The sequence below is a fragment of the Dromaius novaehollandiae genome, chromosome 3, assembly GCF_036370855.1.
Source record: "Dromaius novaehollandiae isolate bDroNov1 chromosome 3, bDroNov1.hap1, whole genome shotgun sequence".
Lineage (NCBI taxonomy): Eukaryota > Metazoa > Chordata > Aves > Casuariiformes > Dromaiidae > Dromaius > Dromaius novaehollandiae.
Window position 1 is genome coordinate 73,352,270 of NC_088100.1, and position 17,387 is coordinate 73,369,656.

General features: G+C 35.2%; 1 protein-coding gene across 6 annotated transcripts in view; it reads right to left on the reverse strand.

Moving 5' to 3' along the window:
- The window catches only part of STXBP5 (syntaxin binding protein 5), a 126,895-nt gene that overhangs the window by 33,903 nt on the left and 75,605 nt on the right, over positions 1-17,387 (reverse strand). For all 6 annotated transcript variants that reach the window (XR_010388420.1, XM_064509189.1, XM_064509188.1 and 3 more), the window contains exons 14-19: positions 17,024-17,091; positions 15,930-15,970; positions 13,633-13,853; positions 11,686-11,864; positions 9,770-9,895; positions 9,138-9,289 (exon numbers count right to left, since the gene is read on the reverse strand). Coding sequence is in view for 5 of the 6 variants with exons in the window: in XM_064509189.1 (XP_064365259.1) it covers positions 9,138-9,289; positions 9,770-9,895; positions 11,686-11,864; positions 13,633-13,853; positions 15,930-15,970; positions 17,024-17,091 (787 nt within the window). In the remaining variant the exon portion in view is untranslated. The remainder of the gene's footprint in view (positions 1-9,137; positions 9,290-9,769; positions 9,896-11,685; positions 11,865-13,632; positions 13,854-15,929; positions 15,971-17,023; positions 17,092-17,387) is intronic.

Sequence of the window (17,387 nt, forward strand, 5' to 3'; positions counted from 1 at the left end):
AGCCACAATGACTATAAAGTCACTTACTTCATACTACTGTAAAGTTTTCCGGGTGGGTTTTACAAAACACTCTCTCATTAAATTTCAGTGAAAATACTGTCTTTTCAGCAAGACAGACTGTTAACAGAACAGTTAATTTACATGCTATGGAGTTAATTTACATGCTATGGGTATATATTAAGTATATGTCACTTCTGTTTTGAAAAAAAAAACCCACCTACAGTCTTATTAAATATGCAATTGCAAAAGAAAGAGTCAGATGAAAGAGGACTTTGAAGATCAAGGAATTCCTAAGAACACCCTTGGACCAACATGAGACCACTACTGCGTCCTTTTTCACATATTATTTTCCCATTGTTATAATGATATGCTTTGCATTTGCCTTGCATTTGCTGTTGCCTTGTTCACTTTCCAGCAAAACTCAGTGATGTCACTTAGAGAACTTAGGGTATAGGCTGCTTATGATAGTATTCTTCCTCGTACAGGGAGATTTCACTAAATTCTTAACACAACATCATCTACTCTGATCATAAGAATAACTGCAGTATGCTAACACCAAAAGGTCATTCCTTCCATTCAACTGAAAGGAACAAAGCATAAGAGTCCACTGTTAGAAGAAAAGATGGAACTTGCCTCATAAAGGTCCTAAATATTATTATTCCATGTGGTTAGCTAGAAATATACAAAGAATTTTGCTTCCCCTCCCCCCCCTTTTTTGACAAGAATTGCTAGCTAGACTGCCCAGGATTAAGAAAAGTATATTTTGTTGATATTTTAAGAGTAGTGACTCATCTTCAGGTTTATCTAAGAACTACATTTTCCTTCACAAGTGTCATGACGTGTGACACTAACACAAACAAGTACATAGTATTTAGTGGCAGTAGTTGAGAAATATTTGTTAGAATGAAAGGCTTCTGCATGCACACAAAGATTTCAAATATAACCAGCTTGAGGGGAGGAAGGGCTAAGGCAACAGGGGCTTGCACATGCAAAGCCTGTCTATAGAGATGTATTCTACCCATTTTCACCAGTGCATTGGTACGTATCTGTTAACAGAAGATTAAAAAAAAAAAATAGGAATAGCTCTGTTCTTCTATCCCATTTTTACAGTTTTCTAAATAGCAAAAAAAGCTAATCATTGAAAGGAAAAAAACATTCTCTTGAAATAGTAGGTCAATGTGGAACACACTAAAGGTATGCTGCATTCACACACAGTTCATTGTTTGCAAAATAGTCTTTTTTAGATTGCTTGTAAGGGCATATGCAGCTTGTACCTCAAAACTCATAATGAGTAGGATTGTCTGAAATTAGCAATTGACCTTATGGGTAAGTTAAGCTTACACTTAATGGCAGTCCATGAACTGATTTCAATACATGGAAATACCCAAGGTGTAAGCTATATGTCTTCACTATATGGGGGGGGAGGGGGAGAGCCAAACATTTATTAGCAAAGCGATGAGCACTGTGGGACAGTCATGGTACACATACTCTGAGAAAGCAGGGTTCCAACTCTGGAAGCACCTGACAGTATTAGAAACACATGAGAATCTAAAAAGTTTTGTACTAGATATGTCTATGAAGTATGTTTTTTCAAAAATCCAAGTGCTGCTCTCTCTAGGAGCTGAACAAGTTTTAGATAGTAGCACAAGTGGATTGCTGATCCAATATATGTACTTTTTTTTTTTTTTTAAACAACAATGCCACAGATACATTTAAGGATGAATTTCAGTGTTTGTGATCCTTGTGAGATGGCCTGCTAGTGGATGCCAGCCTAGAAAAAATGACCTTTCTGTTAATACTTTGGAAATTCACAGAGCTCTCTTCTTACAGACTGAAAGGGACTGGTAACCACTCTGGGAATATGGCCTTGTGAGATCTATTAACTCATAAAGAGTACTCTATAGATAGAGCCTCATAAAGTTTCTATATAAATGTAAAACACAGTCATGGGTCTTTGGTACTGGGAAGAGTCACCAAATGAAGACTGTGCTGGGCTACCAGATTGTGAACCTTTTAAATGAGAATGAGGGGAAAAATGTGAGAGTCTCTTTCTGGGCGAAATGGATCTTTTAAACCTATATGGAGGTGGCTAGACACCTCCGCCAGCTAACATCCAGAAGGATGCTCTGCACCACATCTGCAACATATCCCTGCTCTGCAACAGAGATATGCAGTATCTCCCTACTCTTTCAGCTAGCGGAAAGCAGAAGCCTTACAGAATGCTTTTACTGCTGGATGGGCTATGTCACCACTAACATGAACAAAGCGTCCTGGCAGGAGCAGCCAGGCACAGCATATCACGCGGATTAAAAGCTTTCTGTTCTGTAATGAAAGTTTAGGTGTCCTGAATCCTTGAAGTGGACTTTTCTAGTACCACAAGTTGAAGAAATAGCTCCATTCATGGAGAACAAGTATCATCTTCACATATTAATGCTTTCATTTTTGACTGTTCTCACAATCACCCATCTCTCTAACCCCCTCTTTCTTTTTTGGTTATCCAACAGAAACCCTGCAGAGCTGTTGAATGTGGTTTGAAAATGAAAGCAGTCCTGAAGTATGAGGGAAAACAGTTCTTGCAAAAGTTACAAAGGAATACCCAACAGGTTCACAGGCATCTAAAGCCTGAATTTAAGGCTTTGTGAAATGCCAGTTCATTGCCATTCTTGTAGCAACTGTAGGTTAAAAATGCATGTTCTAATGACAGCAATGATGAGCAGCTGTTGTCAACAGGCATGTCTAGGAAAAATGAAGTATGCACTAGTAAGGATCATGGAAGTTTTAGTATCAAGCGTGCTGCTAAGGGTAAATAAGGAACAATTTATTCCATGTGTCACTTGTGCACTTACATGACTAGGTAGATTATATCTGCTGACTTGGTAGGTGAGAGCTACACACTACCCTCTCTCTCTTATGGCAAAGTAACAAACCTACTACACATATGCATAGTAAACCTATAGACCACTGAATTTATTGCATGGGCAGCGTAATTTGTGAATGCACAATAATTCAGGTATTCTTCTAGAGGCCAGGCATAGGTGGAAAGAAAACAGGTCCAAAGCAATTCATGCAACCTACTAAATTTTTGAGTTCTCCCCAGATCTAAGGGGGAAGTAGTCTATTAGAACTGCTCTGACGACTGCAACACTTTATGTCTTCCCCAAGGCCATTCTGGCCTTTGCTACATAAAAGTTTGCTAGCTGAGACATGGTGCTGTGCTCATGCTGCCACTCAGATGCTACAGATGAAGTTCTATTACAACACACTACTCAAAAATACAAGCACTTATCACTCCAGATCAAAGCACAGTTTCAGTTCTGACTTGTCAGGACAACAATGGACAATGCAGTATTATACTATGAAGATTGGCTCATTACTGGAAGCAACAGCTTTAAAGAATGTTCTTTGACTGAATGCTAAGTAAATCCTCACATCAGTGATGCTGGGATAACAAAACTGTTTCATACTTGTAAAAACAGACATGCTGTTTCCAGATCACACTCCCTTAGGAAGCCGAAGTGTACTATCCAAAGATGCAGTTCAGGAACTTCACCTCATCTTTTCCTTTAACATTTTAATTCTTTATCTTCATGGGAAGTATTTAACTTTTCTCACTAATTTTCCTGTGAAAAGTGAAATCCTTCACTGACAGAATAGTCTCTAGAAAAGAATAAAGTCATACACCCATACACTTTCTTCCTTCGTAAGAAGTCTTGAGGCTGAAACTTGATTATCTTAAGGAATAACTCTTACCAACTGATCCAACACAACAACTCAAAACACTCCTGAGACTCTCATCATGAAGTTATACACTAATGTTAAATGTTAGGTACTTACCTCGTTAAGGAATAAATGTTTTATGACACTCATCATGCTGCATTTTAAAATTATGTCATTTATGGCACACTTCTAAACTTCGGAGATTTTAGCACAACCATCACTGCATAACCATATCTCAAACAGGGAGGAGAAAAGGACCGGAATAGATAAAAAGTAATTTTAGCTATAATGATTGCATTAATTTTTACACTAAGAGGTGAGTAACAAGGATGACTTGAGATAAGTCTATGAATTATGGAGCTCTGGCCACAACCAACATAACAGGAAACTGGTATACCAATCGTTAATGCTGTTCTTTTTATATGCCCAGGTATCTTGATATAAAGAGTGTGTGTACAGGCAGTAGCAGACTCTCCTGGCAAAGTCCTCTGGTTTCATGCTTACAGCATATGTGCAACTTGCTGCAGACTACAAAAGCAAATCTATCCAGGGTTTTCCATTTCAGAACTGCAAAGACTACAACCTGAATAGAACACAGATATACAGAAAAATGACCTTCTAATAAGCTTTAAACTTCCCTCTCAGAACACTAGTAGCAAGACATTTGAAATAAATATATAAAAAAAAGAAACTGAATCATATTATGAAAGATACAGAAATTAAAATGCTACATTAAAACTCTCTCTAGCATTACAATTGAAATTAATTGATACATAGAATAAGTTTCATAAAATATGGGCCAATTTTTTCCACTTAAACTTCCAGCAGCTATATATAAGAAGAAACTACAATTTACCAGAGCAGGAACCAAGCTATTTAAAAACTACAGCTAGAACTAATGTGATGTGAAGATAAAAAAAGTTAGCTTTAAATACAATTAACCTGAGAGAATAAAAAACAAACAAAAACAAATTAACAAAAAATGCCCAAATCTTCTAAGTCAGTTCTGCTTTTGGCTTAGCTAGAAGCTGATGTTGGTCTGGTTTAGATCAAGCATAAGTTAAAATTTGAAAATAAGTTCAGGTCCAGATCCAGTTCAAGGAGGAAAGGGATGGGGAAACAAGAACAAATCACAGAAAGATCTAAGTACATATATCCTTCAGGTTTGATTCAGCCTCAGTCCTGAAACCCTTTAGGTTACACTGAGAAAAGGCTTTTTGCTGAATAATCCAGAACAAATGACATTATATGCATGCAAAAACTGCTTTTGTTTTTCAGAATAATGCTAAACTGTCTCTGGTAATACTAAGAAACCCTACATATATAAGTCACATAAAAGTTGTTATATTGCACTAGCTGAGAAATAATATAAAACCTAACTCCCATCAATAATAAGCAAAGCTGCAGAAGAGTTATGGTTGGAACCTTATGTGAACTTAATTATGTAAGTAAGCAGGCAACAATAACTCAGCTGTCTATAGAAAAGTTCTTTGATGTTCAGTTTTAAATGTATTAATTGTCTACTTGGTACCAGTACTGGTGTTGTTCTTAATGGCTCTGATGCTCCTACCATACTTAACAAACTGTAACAAAACAAGCAAGATTCTCAAGACACAGCCGGAGTGGTTTTTTTCTTTTTCAAAAACACACATACCATATGCTTCACAAACTATAAACTGCCACCCAAAACATGCAAGATACCTGGTATGAATCAATGACAAATTCTAAAGCATGATCTCAACTGGGAGTTTGTATCTGTTGAGTTAGTCTGAAATGACCGTATATAGCCTAGCTATTGGAGAGAGCCTTGTTTCTGAATAGATGCTGCTTTAAGACAAGAATCTGAATTTGGTTTTTGAGTAGAAAAAAGTGACAGACACATTCATCATATTCTCGCAATGCAAGTAAAGGGAAAATCTCATATTTCTATTCATATTTTAGGAGATACATAAAGCTAATCTATGAAAGTTTTTAGAAATACTTTCTTCAAAAAGTTCAACATGTTAACTCAGGACATGCCTTTTGCTAAATTATAAATATATAAGGAGATACTGATGGTCTATTCAATAGACACTTCATGTGGGAACATACAAACATCAGGGTTCTTAATGAGGAAAGATTATTTCTTGCTACTTTGATCAAAATCTACAGAAATTTTTGAGTGGCACAGAACAATTTCCCACTCCTCTCTATCCCAAAATCGTTTAATTTTTTGTTCTGCTAATCCTGGGACACAATGTGCCATAACAATAGGCTGCTCTGTCACATACTGGCTGAACCTGAACTTAATGCAGCTAATTAAGAAACTGGCTGAATGCACACATTGGGTAGCATTATTATTATTTTCAAGCTAGTTGTGGTTGTCTCAAAGAGAATGGGAAGATGTGCTGTTTCTCTAAGACGTCCATATCACATATAAGCACTTATTCTAGGATTAGAAAAGGAGTACTAATAGTCCCTGAAGGTTATTAGAGCAGTTCCTTGCATTTTTAAGAACACTAACCCAGGTATTCAATGTTCAATAAAGGGAGAATGCAAAATCTGAAAGTGTTCCGACCAGCTCTAATACTTCCTATCCTATAAATATAAAAAGGCTAGTGCTTTAACTTAACTGACTTATTATTTATGAAAATTTAAACAGCAATAATGCTTTATTATTTAAGGTCAACTATCAACAGTCTGGGTAAAACATCTACATTGAAAGAAATACAAATCATTAAAAATGTTTAATGTTAACTCTAGAGAATTCATTTTCAGTTTTAAAAAAATCTCTTCACATTTGTATTAAGGAAACTGAGCACGTAACTTCAGCCAAGCAAGATACTAGGTGGATGGGGGAGGGAGGGAGAATTAACTATGCAGTTAAGAAACCAACTCCATTCCATTACAAACCTGTTATAACTTTTTTCCAAAATTAAAAACTCCAAGTAAATTAAGCTTTACAATCACTAGCTCCAGAGACCAGTTTTGGGACTTCTGCCCATTTTCTGCTTCCCTTTACATTGGTAAGGCATCGACGGGCCCTGGCTTTCAGTTCTGTATCATCTGAAGGTGGAAGTTTTCCTTCTCCCTTGGCAACAAAGGATGGAGAAGTACGCAGAAAGCAATATTTAGCTATTTGAGCACATCCTTCCTGAAATTCATTCCTTTTCTCCTTGGAAAAAAAATCATAGAACTAACAGAATTGTGCCATGATCTCAAGTATGTCTCCCTTACTTCCAACCTATTCTACCTTGAGGTTATTTTTATTCTCACCTCCTTCACTAAAAAAGGGTGGGAGATTACCTACTCGGAATTCCTACAGGGCTATGCGATACACAAATGCTTCACTCTTAATCCATACAAACCAGGTCTTTGAAGAAGTGAGCCTTCGCTTGTAAAACACAAGTCCCTCTCTTTTACAATGTAAAAAGAAACAAACAAACCAAACCACCCCAACATCTATAACTAGAGTTTTGAAGCCTTCTCTGCCGAAAAGTGGACCAATTAATGGAAAGTTCTAACCTCAGATCTCAAAAACTACACAACATTTGGTGGTTAAAATCTTGGTTCTGTAGATAACAGTAACTGCAGAGTCAGGACCTCGTTTTTCTTCCTTTTTCTTTCCCCCAAATGGAAAGAGTACAATGGTTGCTTTTTCCCTTCAAGTTTCTTTTAGAGATGCCACAATCAAGAAATACAATAGATATCTGTGATTGCTTAAAATGGATTAACAAAAGTATTCATGGTGGGTGCACAGCAAGTCAACAAATCAAATTCAGATGTTCAAAAATATGTTATTGCTATGAGATGACTTACTTATATAAGAGGTGCGGAGTTTTTTCACAGACTCTGAATATAAGTTAGAAAGGCCGCACATGCAAGAAGCCACAGTCAGCATACCTTAATGAAGCAATGAGAAAAGGAAAGACGGAGACACTAACAGTACATTTGAGACAAAAAAGCCAGCTGCAAAACTAGTATAGTCAGGTTTAAAAGATGCTTTTGCCATGCAGACTGTTAGTATTAAAACATAAGATGAAAAATATGAATATGATTTATTGTAACAGTGGTTATACTCATGAGCAGAAAAGACTGAATTCATGAACATCTTGGACATACAGCTGTAAATTAAGGTTGAGTCACAGAGATCCAACACATTAAAATAACAAAAGACAAGAAAAAGCAAGTGGGGTTTAACACTCCAAAAGGTAATTTATAATCTAAAAATGCATGAAGCAGAACTTAAATCCTTTGCCCCCAAGAGGAACTAAAACATTGAAACAGTAGTTTCTCTTTTTTCCTCTCAAAAAGGATTTTTTTCATAGTAAAAGTCTATTTGTTTAGAAGAAAAGATTTTATTTGAAAGGCCATGAATTGCATTTCTATGACGAAATTTTTCAGGGCAGTTTCCTCACTTGAACTGAATTGACTGGTGGTAACTGGATCTTTCTCAAATCAATGATTTATTAAAACATGTATCAGAGTGCCCATTTTCATTTGAATAAAATTAATAAAAAACTTACCTGAACTTTCTTCTGGATCACTTGTGATAAACTAACATTTGACATGAAAATGTTTTTTGAATAGCTTTTTCTATCTTATCAAAAAACAATCACTTTGGGTAGCAGTGACCTTGTTCATAGCTCTATTTTTAGATGTTTTCTAAACTAACTAAAGAAAACCACTAGATAGCGAGGAGAAAAAAAATTAAAAAATGGTAACTTTTTGTTTTGGCAATAATAAGCCTAAAATTTTGATTGAAAGGTCATTTTCCTCCTCATCTGCTAAGAAACACCTTTCTTAAACATGTACCTTTTTAAAACAAAGTCTTTTTCAAAACAGGATGCATGTCACTAGTTTGAATTTGGACATGGAACTGATTCCTTTAAATGAAAGGCTTCCTTTCAAACTAACATAACTGTATACATAACATAACTTGCTTTAGATTATCATGGACATTCCTGTCAAAGTTTAAACTAAGAAGTCAAAAAATCCCAGCAGAGGTACATTAGTGGGCTTATATAAGCATGCGATATAGGTATCCAGCTTATCAGAAATACCAGGATATTAAGACATGTTAAAGCTATGCTATCAAAATCTTATAATTGGCATAAATTTATTGTGCATTTTTACTTCTATCTATAAACCTCCTGCCTCAGTGTTTTCCCATCTACTCATTTAGACATATATTGCACTAATTAAAAATACAAGAATACAAGTAGTGATATCAAATGTCAGTTTAGATTCCAGTAAACAATGTTTTCAAAGGAAACATGAGGTAACAAACCCACAAAGAGCAGCATTAAATACCGATCAGAAAAAAGAACAATGTTACAATGGAAAAAAGAATACGATTATATTCAAAGAACAGACACTAATAGCCCAGATAAGCTCAGAAGAAAGGCACAGTTGGTTAAAACAAGCTCTAGTCTCCTCACCTCCAGATGGTTGCCGAGTTTTTCGGGGAGATCGTGGCTCTCTGCGATAAGGATCATTAGAACCATACAGCTCAATAGTGCCAAGATTCAAGAGCACTGTCTTCTGGAGGTAATCTACCATGGCAATACCATTAGAGTTTCCAAAAACTACTCTGGAAAAAGAAAAGTGGGAGGAAAGATAACGCTAATCAAATGTTGGTATAAATTTATTTTCGTATTTTTTACTATGCAGAATTTTAAGAGCTTAATTTTAAAGATGACTCTAAATTACATCTATGTATAAGTTACTATTTTAGAATGTAGTACCAGTTTAAGTGTTTTCTTGGAAAAACACTTGTGACCCTGAGTAAAGCAGATCACTTGCCAACCTATCTGACAGAAGTCTCAACTGACATTTACTCTTGGCTCTACTGTGCCAACATAGGTGAGGAAGAATGATGCTGATTTGATTTTGATATTAATATGATCAAGTTCTGCCATGATTCACCAAAAGGAATTATATTTTAAGGACAGGAAACTGATTGCCTCTCCTGTGTTGCTGTGCAGTACATGTGTGCACACACTGATTTAATTTTTAATAGCAACTGCTTTAACAAAATAATGAAAAACAAATTTGTGTAGAATATACTTACAGGCCGTATGCTGAGTTGACTGCTAAGCTGGTTATCTGTTGAGGAGGTTCTCCACTCACCCACACAAGTTGGATAACTAGCTCAATTTGGTAGCCTGGAGACTGCTTGAGGGGAGAATTTTTAACTCTGCAATGTAAACAAAACATAACATCTTTTTATGACTCCCTATACTCTCTTTTTTCTTGTAGGCTTAAAATTCATTCAACCCTACGTGACACTGGACTTTAAAGTTGGAAAATTGCAAAAGTCACTTAAATACATAAAAGCAACCAGGAAGAAAACGCATCAACAGTGGTCATTCACTTTAAGAGCCCTTTAAATCATTACCTAATTGAAAATGACTTGACCAATGATCACAAATACAATTTCTCCTTCAGAGCAAGAAGTAACAGCTATACTGACTCTAATATTTACTATATATTGACTTGAATAGATAAAAGTGTTCAGTGTCTAAAAGGAAGGAATTACAGATTTGTTTCAAAGTTCCCAAAACGGAGAAATTACAAGTTTAGAGAGAGAGAGTGCGAGCGCGAGAGTGTGTGTGCGTGTATGGAGTGGGGTACACTGAAAAGGGAAACAGAAGTACAATGTATTGAGATAAATACGTGCTTACAAACAAAAGCTGACAGTGTGGGAGAAAAACAAAATTGCAAGCAAGGCAAATGATTACAGAAGCAGACCAGGCAAACTTAGACATATCCTGCAGAAAGGATTAGGACTCTTACATCTGTTAAGGTGAAAGATTATGCAGAGCACAAGCTTCTCCAACTTCTGAAATCCTCTTATTTTATCCATTAATTCTTATTAATGCATATTTTGGTTTGCCAATATGTTATTTTACAAGAATTCAGATTTTTCCAACTTTTCTACTCCCTCTTCCAATTTTCCTTAGAACTTAGCTCTGCAATTCAGTACAATTAATAAGATATGAAAACTCCCGCCCAGAGAAAATAAGCCCATTAACAGAATTAGCTCTTTTTTGGATTGATTTGCTCAAGGAATCAAAATTCAAGACTGGGTCTTAACCTTAGAAAACAAAAGCACACACATATATATATATATCTAAATTTTGTGTTTGACAATGAAGTGCAATATACATTCTGTTAGGAAAAGGTGATAGTCTAGAGGCCTCCTAATGCACTCTTGTAGATGGGTTAAAAAAAAATAAATTGTAAGTCTTCTTTTAACATTCATTTCTCAAATGAGTATAATTTCACACATAAACCCTTAACGGCTCATATAGGAAAAAAAAATTAAAAACTCAAAACTGGTCAAAGACCTCTACTGGGAGCATTAAAAGCCATTGTGCAGAACTTTATTTAAAAATTAAATGATGAAGATCCATGAGAATAGGACATTTATTTCATTGTCTGTTTCCTGTTCCCAAAACACAAAGTAATTCCCTTGGAGTTATGAAAAACTATTGTTATAGGCCCATAAAGTTACTTCTTACTTAGTTTTCCAGAGCCTTAGAGTTTTACAGCCCAATGAAAAGCAACCAGAATGCTTACAAGTTAAGGAGAGCCGCAAAATGTTAACTGGCTTATTCATTTCAATAGACAGTAAGACTTCAAAATAATTATACTGTTGCCATTTAAAAATATTTGCACTGAAGCATGAAGATATATACTAAATTAACATCTATGTCAAAACTTGATGTCAGGCAGAAGAGTGATGAGGTAAGCATTTTCAGATTTTTACAAGCTGGAAATATTAAGTTTAAAGAAACCTGCATTGTAAACTTAATTTCTTGAAGCAGAACTCAGCTTTCAGATATTTGGAAAATGTTGCTCTAAGAAATACAGGATTATGAATTAATGAATTTTCTGTAATAATATAAAACTACATACATTCTCATCACATAAGTATTCTTGTAAAATTTCATGCTCAACTAAATCATAACAGAATACACTTACTTTAAGCATGGGACATTATCACGTAGTCCGTCAGATGAACTGCTACTAGTAGATGGATGAGATTGGGGAACAATGGACTGAGGATTGGAACCTGTGCCTGGAGTTGGTAAAGGCGGTACCTGATCACCATCTGGAGTTTCAACATCATTTATTTCATATAATAGACGCACTTCCAGCATCTGTAAATGAAAATAAAAAACACCCAACCAAACGAAGAAAAACCCAAACTCATAATAGTGAATTAGGCCTTTCAAAAAAGCATATATGAATTAAATGAAGTGCAAGTGAAGATACTAGTGCTAAGACTGATGTCCAGGACTTTCCTTCTTTTTTCTTTTTTTAATGTAACCATAGCTTAATAAATAACACAACCTAAACAAAAACATGTGGTCATCTGAAACAGGGACTGAGAATAATGCTAACCACTGGACAGATTCAATATCTGAAAATTGCTAACTCTTGAAAAGCTAATCTATTCCCCAGTGTTTAAGAGTTTGCTGCTTCATACTGAACAAAAATGAAATACTGGATACAAGACCCATTTAATTATCATTCTGTGCACACAAACTCCATTATAAAGAAAGTTTGTTTTATGTAGTTCAGGAATGCCAAAGCTAAGAGATAAGGAATATAAACAACTTGGTTTATCTATTCATTCAGTAGCACAGTGCACACGGGACTTAATTCCATGTTTAGTAAGTTTTGCATTGAGCTAAGTTATAACATTTTGAAGACCAGAAAGATCAACGTGGTTTCAAATTTTTCTGCTTTTCTATTACAATATTGATTGTAGTGTAGTTTAAAGGCAGCTTTCCCACTGTTCTATTTTCACCATTTGTAAAGCAGAACTTAACGACTAAAACACAAAGAACCATATGGTAATTTTTAAAACTTTCCTAGTATTGAAGAAATTGGCTAGCTGCTAATTTTTAAAAATAATTTAGGAAAAGTATTCCCTCAGATATTTCTATTTTATGCCTTCTGATGTACATAAGTAAACACCAGAGGGGAAAAAAAAAGCCTAGTCTCCTTAAACCAAGACTTTTCTGAAGTGGGAGAATAAGAAAATAAGAACTGTATTATGATTAATATTGTGCTCAAAAAATATTTTAAACTATATGGCTTTGTGTGAGCTTGCAGCTAATATATCCAGACCATAAGTGAAATTGCATGTGTGCAACTGTAAGCATGGCTGATTTAACATAGGACTTCTCAAACTTTTACAATAAAACCCATCTTTGTATCTTATTGCCTCCTATATAGGATCAAATACTGAATGTAAAGTCCTTAACAGACCTTAGAGCATGTCTGGCATGCCTCTCTCTTACTCATGTAGTTTTACATACTGCAGAATTCTTGTCAAGAAAAAAGGTAATTATCAGGAATCAAATCAAAAAAAATTGGAATCAACGACATTCAGCACAAAGGCCAACGGGGAAGTGCTGTAAATTCGACTTTTGAAAGTTTTCATTGTACACAATGTTTTAAAGGCAGCTACCAGAATTTCTGAAAGATGGACAGACTGAATTTGCCTGTCTGCCTTTGAGGATCCAGCTGAAACATTATCATCTTTGAAAATTCTTTAATTCCAGATTTTGTCTAATTCATTTCTGTTTGAGCTTTGAGGATAACTACCAGGTCTGTTTATAGCAATACATCTCATCTTTGATACGGCCAAGTTTTGATCCATTATTTGCTTTGATATTTAGAACAAAGATCCATTATTGGTAGCAGAACCTGACGAAGGCAATGGAATCCAAAACCTTGGTGTATAATTTTCACTTTTGCTGAATTTCATAATTTATTATTTTTCACACACACAAAAACAATCCAGTTCGAGGGATTTTTTTGGTCAATTTCATGAATACAATGAAAAAAATAAAAAATTGCTATAATATTCTCATTATAGCTAAATCCTATAAAGTTAAAAATGGTTATATTAATTACCGGAATGACTTCTGCTGTCACTTCCTGCTTGCTGAACCTGTAAATAATGACATGTGCAGAAACTCCAGCTATGCAAAGCATTCGACTTTCTGGACACCATGAGATGATCTGAATAGCATACGGATCTTCATCTACTATATCTGTGTTTGGCCTGTCATCCTTATTCCGTGATTTTTCAAATACTTTGGCTGTTTTTAGCTTATAAAGTACTTGCAGCGTTACTAGGAACAAACCAAAAGAAAGAAAATTTAGTTTTGATATAAACAGGTATTTTTCTCTTGTTAATTTTTCTTGTCTAGAAACTTCTCCTCTACACAGAAAAAAGCCACTATGTTCAAAAGAGGGCAGAGAGGAAGCGCTGAATATCTGTGTTGACATTGTCGGTTCAAAGAAATAACTATGTTCATCATCATCATAAAAAAAAAAAAAAAATCCTCACAGCATTAAACTAAATGCACTTATTTCTCCTTTGATAAGGGCAAGAAAAAGAAAAATTCTCTTAGCTTCAGACCAGTTGACTTGACCAGGTGTGCTCAGTGAGCAAAGTAATTCTGAAAGGGCTTGGAATGTCATACAGTGCACTGCCTGCTCAAGGCATGATCAACAAGTATAAAAAATGTTTCCAGAGAGATGTACGCTCAGCTTAAGTTAGAAACTAAATCCACACAATTTCTCAAGCTTAATTATATGTAGGGACCCCTTTCTAATGATAAGATCTAGTTATATCTTTACACCACAGCTTAAGCCTACTTACAGTGGACAAAGTTCAAGATTGTGAAAGAATTGTTTTGTGTTGGCTTTAATAGATGATATTCCCATTTCTGTATCCCAATATGACTTTTTTTTTTTTTTTTTTTTTTGGCAATAGTGACACAGACAAGACATATCTAATTTGCATTCTATTAGAATTCCAAGGTTTTTTTTCCATCTGATTCTGAGTGTAAATCCTTGGTCCTATCCTCAAAAGTCTGGGATACTATTCAACAGTTGGCAACATCATTCTGAATTTTAATTCCAATTCTTTCTTCCAGCATTCTTGCAACTATCATGGTTTTGCTTTCAAACTTCACAGGCACATTGTCTAGTCAATCACCCAAATCACCAAAACAAATATAAATGCTACCCTTGTGAAAACCTGCTTAATATATCCTTCCTCCCCCTCCGTATTTCAGATTCATCTGAATCACATTTCCCTACCTTGTCTATAAGACTGCACTGGGTAGAGAAATTTAAAAGGTTTAAAGTCAAGATACAGGATACCTACAGTTTCTCCCCTGTCAGGCCTACTAAGCAGTTTTAGAAGGAAATTAAATAGCTTTAATAGGTTTTGTTCCTAACAGTTCTACACTGAGTATTTGTAAGCACACACAGTCAGTTTGTTTATTCCAGGTTCCACCCTCATCCCAAAGTGAAATTAAGATCTCTAACACTCCAAATACTCCTCCTCCCTGTTTTTAAACATATACATGGCATCTGTTCCCTCCCACCCCCACACACCCCTCAGCTTTTTGGAAGCTCACCAGTCTTCCAGAAGTTTTTAAAGACGACAATGCTTCCAAGATTGCTTCAGTCAGGTTTTAAGCACTAAGGGTAAGTTTAGTCAAAACTAGATGATTTAAAACATATATTTAACTGATGTGTTTGTTCTAGTTTGAAACCTTACTGCATTTCTCAACCGTTGGCTGTGCAGACCATCAGATGCAATAGACCCTTTAACTGGAGAGAAATGCAAAACAGTATCAGACTCTTCAACCTTACTCAGTGGTCTACTGGAGGAAAAAAAAAATCTGTCTTTATTTTACTGTTCTCCTGCCTTTCTTTATAAATGTCCACACTGTTGTACTCGCTCAAATTATTACTGGTTCCAAATCTCATTTTATGATAATATAATGTACTGGGAGCTGGTATTTTCCAAATGCATGCCTCAATTTTGTTTTAGACCACAATAATGTGGGAATAACTCACTGAAATTCAGTTGTACTAAAAATAAATGTATTTACTTGTCATACATTTGTACGCTGAATAAGGTGTTTCTGAAAATTCTAAAATATGCCCCTTCTAGCTGGCCTGTGAATCACTACTGCATTTTCACTGGGGTGGTAAAAATCAGCCAAAGATTTAACAAACACATAATGTTAATTTTATTTAATTTTAAACCAAAGATTCCTATAAGGTACTGACTGTGTATGAAGCAGGAAATATGAGAATGACTAGTTAGTAATTACATTCCATTAGAGAAATCAGTAAGTTTAGAAAACTCCAACTGAATAAAAAAATTCTCTAACGAAAACACTTACTTGCAGAGGCATCCCAAAACTTGATTGACCCATCAGCATGCCTATGAAATATTAAAGAATTAATAAGATGGTAAAACAGTCAGTTGGAGAGTTAGACCTCTTTGTTACTAACTGATTAAAAATATATACCTAACACTGTATTGCAACTATTTATTGGATGCTAATATTTTATAAAACATACCTCTTTTCATTTTAGACAGAAGGGCTTAAAAAAGCCAAAAAAGCAAAAATACCCCAAAGAACATATGAAAGTAACTCACTGAAATTCCATTGTACTAATTTAACATTTTAAAAACTGATTTGAGTTACCTGCATTTCTGACAGTTTAATAGATCTTATTACATGATGTTTCTTAAAGGCTTAATTGGACTGACACTTTTAAAGGAGATAACCAAATTAACCATGTTTCAGTGTGAACAGATCACCTAAAATTTTTTTTTTTTTTTAGCCTTGAAATTGATAGAGGACTAAATTTTTCAAGACAGTCTCTCAAAGTCTCTGCAATGCCTACTAACCACCAATCCTCATTAGGGCTAATGGGTTGCTCTAAGAAAGCTTTAGTAGTGTTCTCCTTTCAGTTATGCACTGCATGGACTTTATCCATTAAATTTTAATTTTACTCTTTACAGTAGAGTTAGAAGGACATGTCTCAGAAAGATCAAAATGAACCAATTCAAGCATTTAGTTGCCCTTTTTTAAATAAAAAACTTGGTTTCCCTTTGAGAACTGAATTCAATAACTATTTAATGTACTTTGTATGCTTTAAACACAGCTCAGGTATTCCCCCAAAGTTCAAGAATAAAGGAAAAGTTTCCAGAATGTACTGACAGCAAGCAGAAACATTCACAATACCACTTTGGAATAATAAACCATGTAAGACTCTTGCTATTATACTGCTCCCCTACCTTCTCTTCTGCATTTTGCTTTACTTTCTTTTTAACTTCTCAGAAGTATCACGCAAATGACTTATTTAGCCAATATAATTTCTTGAACCATTCATACCACCCCTCTAGAATGTTGTTTTCTATAAAGGGAACAAAATACTCTGACTTCTTATTCAACTAATGAACTTACTACATTATCGTGTCACTTACCCTGTAATAATTATCTCTGGATAGCTCTGAGTAATCAAACCCCAGTTGCCTCCACTGATAGGCCATTCCTAGAATATTAACAAACAGACCGAGGAATAAAATACCATACTGTGCACAGTTAAACCATTGAAATTACTGCCACAAGACATTACAGATGCCAGTATTTCACATGAGTTCAAGAAGTAATTAGGCAAATCCACTGAAGAAAAAAAAATCAACACGGGCTATCAACAACAGCCCTGCCCCCAAAAGACCCCTAGTTTGCAGTAATCTGGCAACTGATGGAAGTGCATCAGGGAAGCATGACTATACACTTGCCTTATGCTCTGTCCTCTCTAGGCATCTTCTATTAGCCACTGCCAAA